The sequence below is a fragment of the Petaurus breviceps genome, unplaced genomic scaffold, assembly GCF_028583685.1.
Source record: "Petaurus breviceps papuanus isolate PSGF00001 unplaced genomic scaffold, PetGlider_PUasm1.0 90865, whole genome shotgun sequence".
NCBI lineage: Eukaryota > Metazoa > Chordata > Mammalia > Diprotodontia > Petauridae > Petaurus > Petaurus breviceps.
The window spans coordinates 3,562,308-3,577,452 of NW_027187367.1; the positions used below are offsets into that span (position 1 = coordinate 3,562,308).

At 42.1% G+C, this 15,145-nt stretch overlaps 1 protein-coding gene across 1 annotated transcript in view; it reads right to left on the bottom strand.

Annotated features, from left to right (window-relative positions):
• Positions 1-7,405: 7,405 nt before the first annotated feature.
• GNL1 (G protein nucleolar 1 (putative)) overlaps positions 7,406-15,145 on the bottom strand; it is a 10,660-nt gene continuing 2,920 nt past the window's right edge. Inside the window, exons 6-11 of the mRNA XM_069073644.1 lie at positions 14,947-15,042; positions 14,219-14,413; positions 13,191-13,369; positions 12,832-12,994; positions 11,618-11,758; positions 7,406-11,270 (exon numbers count right to left, since the gene is read on the bottom strand). Of these exons, the coding sequence (XP_068929745.1) occupies positions 11,032-11,270; positions 11,618-11,758; positions 12,832-12,994; positions 13,191-13,369; positions 14,219-14,413; positions 14,947-15,042 (1,013 nt within the window). The 3' untranslated portion in view covers positions 7,406-11,031. The remainder of the gene's footprint in view (positions 11,271-11,617; positions 11,759-12,831; positions 12,995-13,190; positions 13,370-14,218; positions 14,414-14,946; positions 15,043-15,145) is intronic.

Consider the following 15,145-nt stretch of genomic DNA (forward strand, 5'->3'; position numbering starts at 1 on the left):
TGGTCTAGAGGAAGGATTTGGGGAGGCCTTGAAAAGGAGTCTAAGGAGGATCTTGAAGAGACTGAGGTCAGACTGAAGGAATGGGATTGAGTTGAAGTAGTGGGAAGGCTAGCTGGAGATGATAAACAATGAAGGGCTAGGCTAGTTTAAGGGTAACAGATTTGGGTATAGATATTTTGATAGGATCTAGGATGGGAAGTAGCTGGACAATGGAGGGCTAGGCTTGGTTAAGAGTAATAGAGATTTGGTCCTATCATTTAAAGGCTTATGACCTCAGGCAAATAAATGCCTTATCTAGTGGGAAGATTCTAGGAGAGTTCAAGGGGGTTCCTAGAGCCTATAACCCATCAATAGGACCCAAGAGAGATCTGGAAAAAAGGGGTAGGTGCCTCTTATGTGTTTGTGAGGTTGCATTATATAGAGTTCAGTCAAAGGCAAAAGGACATTTGACTGATTGGCCTCACATAGGCAGCTTGAGATATTTATCTTGAGGGACCCAAAACAAGACCTGAGGGAACCCAAAACCAACATTCTTTATATCCATCTGGCTTTTCCCTAGAACATTTCAGAGGTCAGCTTGACCTCTACAATAAGTTTTTCAAGTTAATTTTCTAGCCATATAAAGCTAGGTTCAAACAATGTTAATAAACGATAAATAATAATCCATGAAATCAACTTCACAAATAAAAAATGAAGTAGTATGGCTAGACAACAATTACTGTGAAGAAGATTTGGTTATTATAGTGGAGCACAATATCAATAAGAACACAATCTATTAACAGGTGTACACAAAGTCCCTCGAGCTTGGTAGGCTCTCTTGGAGTATGCCACAGAGAGAGAAATCCAGAGACATATTCTTCAGGTAATGATGATGGACAGGAAACAGGAAAAAGAATGAGGATGGAAAGGGAGCAGAGTAAAATTCATCAGGAATGAATTAAGGGAGTGTTATGCAGTACAAGAGACCAATTAGACCTAAATAATATGAAATAACAGTTGCCATTCAATTTAACAAAGATTTGCTTGGTGCCTAAAGTGTACAATGTAATTTGTCAGGCCCTGGAGGAAGGAGGGAGAGGAGAGAAGATAGAGAGACAGAGACAGAGAGACAGTGCACCTTTGATTGATTTCCTGACTGTTGCTGCTTACTAAGAAGAAAAGGAGAAGGGGAAGGGAATAAGCATTTATTAAGTGCCTATTATGTGCCAGACTATGCTAAGTGCTTTACAAATATCTCATCTGATTCTTACAATAATTCATAATAAAAGTATGCAAAAAGCAAGACAATTTTTCCTCTCTAGATTTCAGTTTCCTTATTGGTAAAACTAAGATAATACTGCCTTTACTGCTTTCCTAGAGAGATTGTTGTGAGGTTAGAGTGATGTTAAAGGTTATATGTTAGAGTTAGAGGTTGTGTGGTTAGAGTTATGTCTGTTAAACCCTTTGTACACTTTGTAGTGCTATATCAATGTCATTCATTCTGACTTCTACATTTTTTGTTATTCCTTTTCTTTTCTTCCTGATTGAAGAATAAAATTTGTAATTGTTATTGGTTTACAAGCTAGAGTTAGGAAAACCTCTAGTTATTTGACTTAAAGAGTCCTAAGGGGGCCAATAGGAAGGGATGCTAATAAGGTATGGGCTCAGGGAGCCCCCTGGAGCTCTCCTTGAGTCCTTGAGGTACAGGCTCTGGGAACCTCCCTTGGACTCTTGATTAAATTGTCTCATTTGATGAGGCATTTTCATGAGGCAATAAGCCTTACATAGTGCCTAGTTACTAACTGCTAAACTACTAGCCCAGTTACTAGCCTAGCCCTCCATTGTTTATCTACTTCCCACCCTTAATCACTCATTGACCTCATTAACTCCTCCTCTAGACCACCCCTAGATTCCTTCCACAACCTTCTATATATACCGGTAAGACCCCATCTCACACCATGTGGAGAGCGCCACAGAATGACTTAGCACAGACTTACTCTGTGTCTAATGCAAGCGAACTTTTAATAAACTTTACTTTTCTTTGGCTGAGAAGACTCGAGTTGAATTCATTTGGCAGGACCCGGAGTGTTGGTATTTTGGAGTCTCCAGAGCAACCCTAACCCTCTTAGTGGGTAACCTCTTCAATGCCACCCACCAAGGACAGAATTCTAGGAATGGCAGCTCTCATTCACATTTCAATAGGGAGTTCTGTTTACAGGGGCCATTCCTGCCACCTCATGGCACACCGACTATAGTAGCCCATTACTATCCTTTTAGTGCTGAAAACATGTCTTTACACAATTAATATTAATTCTAGTTATGGTATTGTTTTGTTTAGCTTCCATCACTGAAAGCTTTAGACAGAAATTTATTTTTTCCTGTGAAGCAACAAAGAAGATTGCTTCTGCTCAATTTATCCCTTCCTCAGGTCAGCCACTGCAAAACTGATCCAATAACCTGAGGATTACTTGAATACTACACTTCATTGAAGGATATAATGGGCTGTTCAAGCAGAATTTGACTGCTTATGGCCTCTACCTCTCTGAAAGGATAATGCTGTTGCCCTACTAAAGCAGTCTCACTTGAATACTAGATATCTTATGACTTCAGATGATCAGATAAGCATATTTAGGGGTGGGAAGCCAGGGGACCTGAGGCCACATGTGGCCTTCTAGGTCTTTGGGTGTGGCCTTTAGACAGAGTCCAATTTTTACAGAATAAATCCTTTTATTAAGGGGATTTGTTCTGTGAAGTTTGGATTCAAAGGGCTGCACTTGAGGACCTAGAGGGCCACAAGTGGCCTTGAGGCCATAGGTTCCCCATCCCTGGTGCCATATACCCTTATCATCTCTCATCAAACCTCCCACGACTCCCCCTCTTCCCTTCCCTCAAATGAGAACTTTGCTTCATATTTTATAGAAAAAAATTTAGGCCATTTGCCAAAAATGCCCTCGTCTTTCCTCTTTCTCATGTCCTATCACTCACATGCCTTTTACCACTATCTCTTCCTTTACTCCTTTCACATAATGAGGTGGCCTTATTCCTTACCAAGGCTAATCCCTCTACCTGCTCAAGTGATCCTATTCCATTCCTTCTCCAACAGATTACCTCCCTCTGCCATCCCCACTCTATTACTTATTATTTATTCTCTCCCTGTCTGTTGGCTCATTCCCTACTGCCTTCAAACCTGCCTGTTTCCCCCATCCTGAAAAACCCTTCACTCGATCCTTACATCCCTAACATGGTCCTATCTGTCCTTTGTGGTTAAACTCCTTGAAAAGACCATTTACAAAAGATGCCCCTACTTTCTCTCCTCCCACAAGTCCTTTACAATCTGTCTTCTGACCTTATTCCACTAAAATTGTTCTCCTCAAAGTTACCAATTATCTTAGTTGCCAAATCCAACAGCCTTTTTTCAGTCTTCATTTTCCTCAATCTCTGCAGTCTTTGACACCTGATCACCTTCTTTTCCTTAATACTCTCTTCTCTTTAGGATTTTGAGGTGCCACTCTTGGTTCTACTACCAATCTGAACTCTCCTCAGTCTCCTTTGCTGAATCCAGATCACATCCTATAGCCATAGATGTCCCTTAGGGTCTGTCCTGAGCCCTCCTCCTCTTCCTCTATATATTTCACTTGGTAATCTCATCAGCTTCTGTAGATTTAATTACCTATGCTGAGGATTCTCAAATCTACCTATACTACCCCAAATTCTCTGCTGACCTACAATCTTGTACCTCCAAATTGCCTTTCATGCACCTTGAACTGGATATTCAGTAGAAATCTTAAATTCAACATGTCCAAAATGCAACTCTGTTATCTTTTCCTCTAAATCCTTCCTACTGCCCACCTTCCCTCATAGTCCCTCAGGCTCACAAGCTAGAAGTCATCCTTGACTACTCACTATCTTTCACCCCTTACATCCAATCTGTTGCCAGGGCTTATTGATTTTACCTTTGCAACAACTCTTAAATATGCCCCCCCTCTCTTGACACTGCTACCACTCTTGTGCAGGGTCTTATCATATCACATCTGGATTATTGCATTAGCCTGCAGGTGGGTCTGCCTGCCTCAAGTCTCTCCCCACTCCCATCCATTCTCCATTGAGTCATGGAAGTGATTTTCTTAAAGCACAGGTCTGACAATATCATTCCCTTACTTAGTAAACTCAAGGGGATCAAATGCAAAACTCTCTGTTTGCCCTACCAAGCTCTTCATAACCTATTACCCTCCTACCCTCCAGTCTTTCCACACTTTACTCCATTCCATGTACTGATTTAATGACACTAGCTCCCTGGCTGTGGCACCATTTCTCATGCCTGGAATGTTCTCCTTCCTCATCTCCACCTGCTGGTTTCCCTGGCTTCCTGCAAGTCCCAGCTAAAATCTCATCTTGAGGAAGCCTTTCCCAACCCCTCTTAATTCTAGTGCCTTCCCTCTGTTACCTTCCATTTATCCTGTATATAGCTGGCTTTGTATATATATGTTTCCATATTGTCTTCCCCATTAGGTCACAAACTCTTTGAAGGGAGGGACTAGTCTTTTGCTTCCTTTCGTATGCTCAGCACTTAGCACAATGCCTCAATATACAGGGGAGAGCATTCTAGCTCAACTCTTCAAACCAACACGAGAATCAATATCTGTAAAACCCGAGACTTGCCTACTCTAAGAAACGTAGCAGACAGGAGATTATAATTCTCCAATGGGAGACCACTAAGACCAAGGGATACTGACAAACAATGGCATAACTAATCATTTGCCACTTATAGATTTTGAGGTCTAGTCTACTATCCCTGAGGGTAATAGGCCTGGGGAAAATAGTGCATCTAAAGTGGACTGGAATGATCATAGGTGGCACAGTGGGTAAAGGGCTGGGCCTGGAGTCAGGATAGACACTCACTAGCTGTGTGATCCTTGGGAAAGTCACAACCTATTTGTCTCAATTTCCTCAACTGTACATTGGGGTTAATAATAGCACTTTTCTCCCAGGGTTTTTGCAAGGATCGAATAAAATATTTGTAAAGGATTTAGCACAGTTCTTGGCACTTAGTAAGTGTGATATAAATGTTAGCTACTATTATATCTCTCTGTTCAGAATGCAGAAATTTTTTATCTACAGGAACTAAGGTGTTACAAAAACCTACTTGGTTTGAGATGAACATTATTATAATTTCGGAAACAAGGGGAGATCTTCCCAACATTTGAGAGATTTGAGGGGAAATAGCAATAACAAATGAGTTGTCTACAGAAACAGAATAAATTGACGATAGGAATCTGAAAAAGCTTTTCATCCTGCATCTTCAAACTTAGCAACTGGGGTGGCTAGGTGGCGAAGTGTATAGAGCACTAGCCCTGGAGTCAGGAGGATCTGAGTTCAAATCCAGCCTCAGACATTTAACACTTACTAGCCATGTGACCTTGAACAAGTCACTTAACCCCAATTGCCCTGCCTTCTCCCTAAAAAGTAAAACAAACAGCAACTCAAATCTGAAAGGGATACATCCTTAAATTAAGAAGGACATTTCTAAGCTAGAAAGTTAACCAGAATGTTGAAGGGCCTTGAAATTATGCTTGAGATCAATGACAGATATCAGGTTGTTTAGCTTGGGGTGAGACTCAATGATAGTTGTGTGCAGATATTTGAAAGGCAGTCAGTCATTTGGAAAAAGAGATTCAATAGGTAAACTTGAAAAAAGAAGGAAATTATGTTCAAAGGGCTATGGGGAGAGAAGAGTACTCATTCATTATTAATGGAGCTAAATTGGTCTAACCATCCTAGAAAACAATTTGGAATTATGAGAAAAATCAGTAACTTCATGACCCTTGACCTAGCAATCTTACTGTTGAATATATTCCACAAAGAAAAAGAAAGGCCCCATATATGCCAAAATACTTATACCAGTACTTGTTCTTGTAGCAGAACACTGGAAATAAAGTAGTTGCTTACCCCCTAGGGAATGCCTGAACAAATTGTGGCATATGAATGTGATGCTACTATTCCATAAGAAATTTTGCACAAAGCAAATAAATGCAGCTAGGAAAAGAGGGGAAATTGTTGGCTGGGGAAAAAATCCTTGCATAAAATGGTTCTGATAAGGGTGTGATACACAAAATACATAGGAAATTAGCAATATAAAACCAGCCATTGGTGAAGTGATAGGTGATTAAAAGGGTATAAACAAGAAGTTTACAAAAGAAATGCAAACTATTAATCATGATTTTTTTCAAATTACTAATAACTGAAATATAAATCAAAATAATAGCTTGTATTTGTGTAGCTTTTTAATAATAAAAATAATAAAGACAGTTAACATTTACATAGCACTATGTGCCAGGCATTGTGTGAAGCACTTTACTGTTTCCTTGGATCCTCATAATGCCCCTGAGAAGTGGGTGCTATTATTAACCTCATTTTACAGAAGAAGAAACTGATGCCAAGATTTGTCCAAGGTCACATAGCTAGTGTCTAAGGCTGGCTTTGAACTCAGGTCTTCCTAACTGCAAGCCCAGCACTCTCCACCATGCTACCTAGCTGCCTCTAGTAAAACAAATAAAGCAACCCTAGTCCAGCAGAAGTTATATTGAAGGGGCAGCTAGGTAGGGTAGTGAAAAGAGCACCAGCCCCTGAAGTCAGGAGGACCTGAGTTCAAAGCCAGCCTCAGACACTTAACACAAAGGTAGCCATGTGACCTTGGGCAAGTCACTTAACTCCAATTGCCCTCCAAAAAGCAAAAAAAATTAAGGATAGCCCCATATTCAATTGAACACAATGGAAGGTGAGGCTCTCCCATCTCTCCCACTGCCCACCTGTAGAACCACTGGAAGTGCTGTAGCTGACAAGGGATATGCTTGACACTAGTAAGAATGTTATAGGCAGCTTCTGTGTAGGCCCTGTGCAGTCAAGCACTCTATACCACTAATGACCCCATCACCTGACATGACAGGTATCCCCAGTTAAGTCTAGAGTTTTCCTATATTTGCTACACATCCTGTGGCTGTTTGGTAAAAGCTGCTTTAGTCACTTAGTCTGACTTCTGTTGTCCTTCTATACCCTGAAATTCCCAACAACGTATGGACAAGGGAACAAGAGAAGGCAGAATTGTCCAGATGCTCACCTAGCAGACAGATGTAGGGCTGTGGTGGGCATGAGAAGTATAACTCCTCAAGTGTTCACTAAGTGTCTATTATAGGCCAGGCACTACACATTTCAAGCCCAGGAATATAACACCCTACCACATTTCTTGGATGTGTTCATTGTGTCCCCTGCTCTACAGGCTATATCGATATTGCAAAGCAAACTACTTTAGTCACCAGTGTATATATAAATTGGGTGTCTCTCACTAATTCCAAGAGGGAGATGCTAGAAGGACAAAAGTCTTGCAGATACCAAGTTGGGGAACAGTATAGAATCAACCCCAGGGCTGGTCTTTTTTTTTTCTTTTAAAGCAATCTGCATATTTATTCTTTATTAGTATTAATAGTTTTTGACACCACAAATACTTCCCCAAAAAACAACTGAAGAACATTGCTCCCCCAATACTGATTGCACAATACCACTTAATAGTGATTTATGACTGATAGTACATGCTTTTTTTCAGTTTATCCATTATTTACAGAAAGGAAGTGTGCTTCAATAGCTTGATACCAACTTTGTCCATTGTATTTGACCTGAGTTTTGTTGTCTTTTAGTGTTATCCTTATTTACATTCTAGTAACTGTTGGGTATATTGTTCTTTTTATACCTGCCTTCTTTATTTTATGTCACTTATAAGTTTAGCTTCTTAAGGGACCTAGGTTGTGATTGGTGAGAATTGGGCACCTGAGTCTCCAAGTAGGGAGCTAGTATAAAGTGATGGGCTAGGCAGGTATCTAGTAGAAGGCTTAGCTGACTGAAGCAGGGTCAAGAGGATATATTTCAGAAGGCCTCTGAAGGGGTCGGGCATGAGGGAAGCAAAGAATGATGGGAAGACTTGATTCCTGGTTTTCATTCTTTTGCCTTAGATTAAGCTAGTAAGGATGGGAGATGAATGGTGTCTCAGAGAAGGAAGGGAGAGGAACTATTCTTTTCTCAAGTGCCCTCAAGTGAATTACTTTCTGCTTCCTCGTGATGATTTATTGCCTAGATAAGAGCAACTGTCAGGGCCATGACTGATTGGGCAGGAGGTTCTGCCAAGAGTTAAATGACATCCACTCTCAATTCCTGGCAAACTTAGGGAGAGTCGCCTGTTAAAAAAAAATTCACTCTCTTCACTAGCTTTCAAGGCCCTCCACAGTCTGGTGCCACCCTCCCTTTGAAGCCATGTCTCATACTCCATGGTCTCTGCTTTCATCAAGCCCATCCCTTGCTCTGCTTACTAAGGTTTTCCTATTTCTAAAAGTGTCTTCCTTTCCTTTTTCCTGCAGAATTTCAATTTATCCCTTAAAGCCAAATTTGAAAGTTACTTTCTCCAGAAAGTATCCTCTTATTTGATCTGACATGACCTTTATCCTCAAAGACTTTCAATTGCCTATTATTTCTCTACAGAAGAGTAAAATGGGGCATTTCCAGATGAGGAAGAGAAAGGGGACATGTTAACAGTAAGATGTGGCTACGTTATTCCTATCTTAGACCAGGAGCTCCAAGAGAGCAGAAGCCATCCCTGATTTACTTACATCTCTCCTAGTGCTTGGCACAATACTGTACAAGTAAGAGGCACTTAATATTTGTTGAAATAAAAAAAAACAACAACAACAAAACTCACCTGGGTTCTCCTCACCTTACAAATTGCTTTTACTGCCTTTCTATGGGCCATTTATTTCATTTTTCCTGCTGCTTCCCTTTCTTCCTCAGCTTTACAGAAGTCTGTGCAGCTCATGGGAAAATGACCTTTGAAGGTGAGGCAAGCCACCTACCAGGAAAGACTGAGGTAGTGAGCTATGGCTGTGGGATGAGATGGAGGTTTTCAGATATGGCCAATGTGCTGATCTTTTCCCTTTTTTTTTTTTTTTTTGCTTAATTGCATTTTGTTACAAGGGAATGATCTGAAGTGGAGGGAAGGGGTTGGAAAGTGACAGTAATGTTAGTTTTTTAAAATGCATTAATAAAACTTCTTAATGCTCTGTGGTAATACCACTCTAGAGCATTTAACTGTCTTCAGGAATGTAAAAGGAAGTAATAGTTGGGACATTCAATACTGAAGAACTCATAAACAAGGATTATATTTTGTTAACAATCGAGGTGACTTGTATTTTGGGTTCAATCATTATGGCAAAATTCTGAGATGGCAGGAAATACATGGTAATTCTTTTTACTCAATCTCTCACTCTATGTAGTTATAGAGTACTATGGATAGATATGCCACAAACCCAACATGCCAACATTCCAAAGGCTTCCTGATTGACTATAATTGAATTTAGGGCTGTGATTGGACAAGGAACACATCCAGGGAGCCCTGGCAAATGAAATCCTAAATTGGACCTGGGTATATTCTAGGATTGAAGCTAACATTCTTGTCTAGGGTCACAAAGTGAATGAGATACCAGAGACTGGGGCTTCTGGCTTAAAGAGAAATATGAACCAGTGTCCAGGGACTGATACATTTTTGTTAAAAATTAGGTTAGACAAGATTGTGTCCTTTAGTTTGGGACTAGGTAGATTATCTTTAAATACTTTCAAATATATCCTGTTGTACTATTTCAAACTGTGTATTCTTTCCCCTAATAAATAAACCTTAGAAAATACATTTTTGAGGTCTATACTGTATAGAAATGGAGGACAAGTGGGACACTGCTGCCAGAACTGGGTATACAGTCGTACATTAGGAGCAGCAGAGGAAGGATGACAGGAAATTTGGGCTTGGGTTAAATTTCAAAACACAGGGAGTCAAGCCATCTCTTTACTCAGGAAGTTTAAAGAGTTTGGTACTTCAAGTTCAGGTTCAGTGTCCATAGAGATTAAAAACCAGTGAAAGCCAAAAACTCTCATGGCTAATGTCAAAGCTGACCATGGCCTGTTAGATCTAAGGTCCAGGACTGGATCCCTCCCAATTCCCACCATCAGACCAAACTCAGGCTCTATCACTCAGCCTCAAGTCAAAACTAAAGCAGACACAAATAGCATGAGCAGGGGCTCGCTGCAAAGGATGGCTTTCTTTTCTTTCTGGCCTCTGTATGTCAGGTATCCATCAAAAATAAGGGTTTACCTGTTGGGCTTGCAGATACATTTTAGCAACAAAATGATTTCATATTTTTTGTCAACTTAAAGCATTTAAAACGTATGACCTCATGGAGGGGACCATGTCCATTCACCCTCTCCCAGCAACTCCTAATCACTTGGTACACTTTAAGATCTGAAACTATTTTATTTCTGCACTCAGAGAAAGTTCTCAGAAATGTGCAGTCATGAACTGTGGGAGGACACACTTTTTCAATATTAAAACTTGGGTACCTAAGGATGAGGTCTCCCTGTTGGCATCTGCCTAGATGGGTCCCTCAGAAGGAATCTGGTCTCCTACTTGAGCCTACCACCTAGATAATACACTATATAGATAATAGTCTATCCCAGACCTCCACACAGGGACTAGGGAATGGTTTCCCTAGGATACATCCTGTAACAGGTCTATTAAGGCTTTTCCTAAACATGTTTTCCCTTCTCCTAGTAGAAGAGATCTGAGTCTGGTGCCAACTCCAGAACAGCAAGAGAAAGGTTTCTATGTATTACACTGAGGAGCCTGGGATTAAACCAGACCCTACTGGCAGGAACTATCCCCCATCTGCTCTTTAGTAACAAGACATTAGGAGAAATAAAGATGGAAATAGGGACTCGTGTATTAGACCCTATTTCCAAAGGACTATTATTAACCAGGGCCCCTGAAGTAAGGGGTCTTTGGGTGAAGGTTAGGATGAGACCTCCAACTGCTAGGATAACAATTCAACCTCAGCTTTAGTCCAGATGGGAAGGGGGCGAACAAACCAGGTTATCTTTATTCACAGTTGGGGAGACGGAAAAAGAGTACCCCCGGATCAGTCCAAGAGCAAGGATGTTGAGTGGGAGGGAGGAATAAAAGATGGAGATTCAGCATTCATCCTCACCCAGCAGGGCATAGGGGTTTGGGCCTGCCAGATGTGAAGGTCGGGCAGGGGTGGGGGTGTCTTCATCTCCCTCACCCTCCTCATCAGCGTCTCGATCCTCCTCTCCTTCCTCTTCCCCAGAACTGCTCAGCTCTTCTTCCTCATCCTCATCCTCACCCGACAGTCCCACCCTCCCCTGCATCATCACCAGCTCCAAGGTTTCTGGATGGGACTCCCAGGAGGCTAGAGGGAATGGGGAGGAGACAAAAAGAGGATGATGAAGGGTTAGAATGGGGCAAAGATGTCTGGACCCTTTAAAAGAAGAAAGGCTATGAATAGAAATATGCCTGAAAGAAAGGGGACACTGGGCAGGAAGAAGGTGAAAGAGGGGTAGAGAGTGAGATACAAGAAATATAGGAGACTTGAGCCCTTGAGGAAAGCAATCCACAGAAAGTCAGATGCCAAGGTCCAATAGAGGAAAGAGGCAAAGACTGTCAGGTTAGATGCCATTGGTAAAGGAAGGCTGGGATTTGGGTGGCAGACAAACGGGGAGTGTCAGACCCTAGGAACTGCAAGTCTGCTCCTTTTACCTCGCTGCTCACTGTAGCCAGGTGGACGAAGACAAAGGCTGAGCCGTCCGTCCGCAGCCAGCCGAAGGAGGCTGTTGGCTGCTCGGTACACATCGTTCCTAGCTGCTTTGGCTGTCTTGTAACCACGCTTCTCAGCCCAGGCTACAGGAAAGGCAAAGGGATGGAGAGATAAGAGGGCAAGAATCAGTTAGTTACCCTGCAGCCTCATAGGCCTTCCCAAAAGGATAAGCCCAGAACAAAAGAGACAAGTGGGAGCACATCCAGAAGAAGGTGGCTAGAATGATGAGGGGTACTCAAAACCATGCCATATGAGGAGCAGTGGGAGGAATTGGGAATGCATAGCCTGAATAAGGAATGACTTAGGAGAGCCATGAGAGATATCTTTGAAAAAATTGAAGAGATATCCTTTAGAAGATGAATTAGGTATATCTGTATAGTTCCAAAAGGCAGAACACTTAAACCAAAAAGTGGGATTTACCAGGGGGTATAGTAGGGGGCACAGGGAGAGGGCAGAGGTGGAAAAATACTTTTGTTCAATATAAGAACATTTTAACAATCAGAGCTATTCACTGATGGAACTGATTGGCTTGTGAGGCCATGATTTATCATTGGAAATATTCAAGCAGATGCTAGGAAACAATGCTTCTGTAGAGACAAATTCACACTCTAGGTAAAGGCTGAACTAGATGACCTCTGAAAATCCTTCTAAATCCCAGAACTCTTTTATTTAAATTTTTCTCTACGATATTTAAAGCCAAAGAGGTAGTTAGCTGGGGCTCACAAAGACATCATGATGAAGAACACAAAAAGAGGAATCTTGGAGAAGGGGGAAGAGACAAAATAAGGGAGACAGAAATTGGCAAGGGAAGGACAGGAAAGAGGAGACAAGGAATGAGACCAGTAGTAATGAAATGGCAGGAAGATCATAAGATTACAGATTTATAGCTGGAAGGGAGCTTACAGGTCAAGTTCAATCCTTTCATTTTAGATGAAGCTGAGACTAGAGAGGTTAAATGATTTGCCTAGGGTCATACAGCCACTAAGTAAGGTTGGATGTGAGCCCAGGTTTTCCTAACTCCAAGTCCAGTGCTCTATCTATTTCGCCATGTTGCTCTAAGAGAGGAGAAAGGGGGAAATTGTGACTGACAGAATGGGGAAAATAATGCAAGGGAACAGGAATGGCATTATAAGGATAGGGAACCTGTAGAACCCACCTTCACAGATATCCCAGGCACACCAAGGGGGCTCACCCCCTGATTCTTCTGCTTCAGGGTGTCTCAGCCGAAGAAGTGCCTGGACAGGTATTCGGGAGGCCAGGTATCCCACAGATGTGTAGGGCTCTTGGATCTGAGCAATGGGGTAGATCCCAGCCAAGACCTAGGAAAAGACCCAGAGGAGTAGTGAGACCCAACAGCTTATTGACCCTAAGCTCCATCTCTCAGTCTTCTCAGGGAACCAGGGACCCAGGCTCTTTAGTTCACAGTTCATATTTATCTTTTAGCCTTAACCTCCTGAGTGCCCCAGAAGCCTAGCATACCTCCCTCCCTCCACCCCTACCTTCCAGTCCCCACACCTGTAGTTGTCTGGGCAGCAGGGAAGGAAAGATAAGGCCAGGGCAGTCACAAAGCCGAACAGTGGGTGTGAGGAAATATGTCTGAAAATAACGGGTGTGGCCAGGGGTTCTGGAAACGCTCACCACCTTCCGCCCAACCAGCCCATTGATCAGGGATGACTTTCCCACATTAGGAAAACCTGTGGGAAGAATAAAAGCAATGAAGGGAACAATGATGAAGGTTGAGAAAGATGAGAGATCTATGAGAGTTACAAGTTTAGTCAGAGAGAGGGAATGATCAAGTCACAGCTCAAAGGGAGACAGAGGTCAGGAAAAAATTGTGCCAAGGACAGGCAAACCACATAGGAAATACTTCATCCCTACCAGCTCTAACCCCACCCACTAAAATAATCAGAGTAATGCAACTGTCTGCTCCTCTTTCTCCAAATAATTATGGTATAACTCTTTGCCCTTTCTGATCTGAAAAATTCCTTGGTCTCCATAATACCACCAATCACAATAACTTGCTTTTTCACAATTCCAGAAAATCCTAGACAGTACCTTGGAGGTAGTTCATCTAGTCTAATACTATTCATTTTACAGATGAGGAAAGAGGGGAAGTAACTTGCCTAAGGTCCCACAACTAATCAATGGCAGAGCCATGAATAAAAAATGTTAGTTAAGTCACCCTTCCATTATCCACTGCTTCCTCCTATATTCAAACTTCATTTCAATAAAATACACAACTTTTAGACATTTTTTTTTCTGTAGGTAGATAAGTTTTCATCATCTGGTCACCACCACATTATCTATTCTATCTACCTTCCTAAGTTTTCTCAAAGAAGCCCTTTGGTTGAGAAGAATAATTTCTATTAGGTAACAGATTCTACTAGTAGTCTGGGTTATATGCAGCCCTGGTCCAGCAAACTGAAATTGAGAAGAGTAGACTCTTAGAGACCAGGAAGCCTTCACACCCAGTTACACAGTCCCTAAATACTTAGAATTGCACCACCTGACACTAATGATAAACACTGTTCCTGCTTCCTCACCCACACAGCCAATAGTCACAACTCCATCCTTATATCGTTCCCGGGTTGGGTCAGTTGGTTCCAGAGCTACATCTGTTTGCTGCTCCACCAATACTGCAGGTCCTTCTTCATCTTCCTCTTCCTCCCCTGAGCAAGTTTCCCGGCTTGCTCCAGCTGCATCCCGATCCATCTTTTCTTTCCAGCTGCTTAAATCCACTGTCATAGAGAGATAGATGGGGAGTTTTCAGATTTCTAGGAAAAAAAAACTGTTTCCTTGCTTAAGCTTTTTGGGAGTTTAACAAGAAAGGCAGTATGGCATGGTAGACAAAGAAGTGACCTCAGAACCAGGAAGCCCTAGGTTCAAGTCCTTTGTCTGGGACTCGGAGCAAATCACTGAACCTCACATAAACCCAGGCAATTCTCTAAGACCAAATAACTTATAAAGCAGTTGCAGATCTGCATCATTAGAGGTAGGCCCTTCAGACAGAGTTCCCTATAGTAATGAAATCACAGATACAGTCCCCCCCTAAAGAAAAAGAAACCAAGAAGATTTTGCTGGAGGAAAAAAACTCCCAAGGACCCCCACCTGCCCACACATACTAGTGGAAGAGATTTGGTCAGTTTTGCTAGTTCCCTTGATTCTCCTAAAATTGCCATAACTGATAAGCTGCCTTCTGGCAAGAGGCAAGGGAAGAACCCCAGACCCTCCTCAACCCTCTTCAGGCCTTCCCTCAAATATACACTCAGACCTTTCCCTGCAGTAATGGTCTCACAAGCCCTCAGCAACTGTTCTGGTCCCAGAGCACGAGTCCAGCCTCTTCCTTGCTTCCGGCGCTTCTTCAAGACTGAAATAGAAGGGGAGAGGTGAAGGGACAATGAGGGTGAGACCCTGTCCCTTCCTCCTGCTCCACCCTTGTCATCCTTGACCTCTATTTGCTACCTCCATTC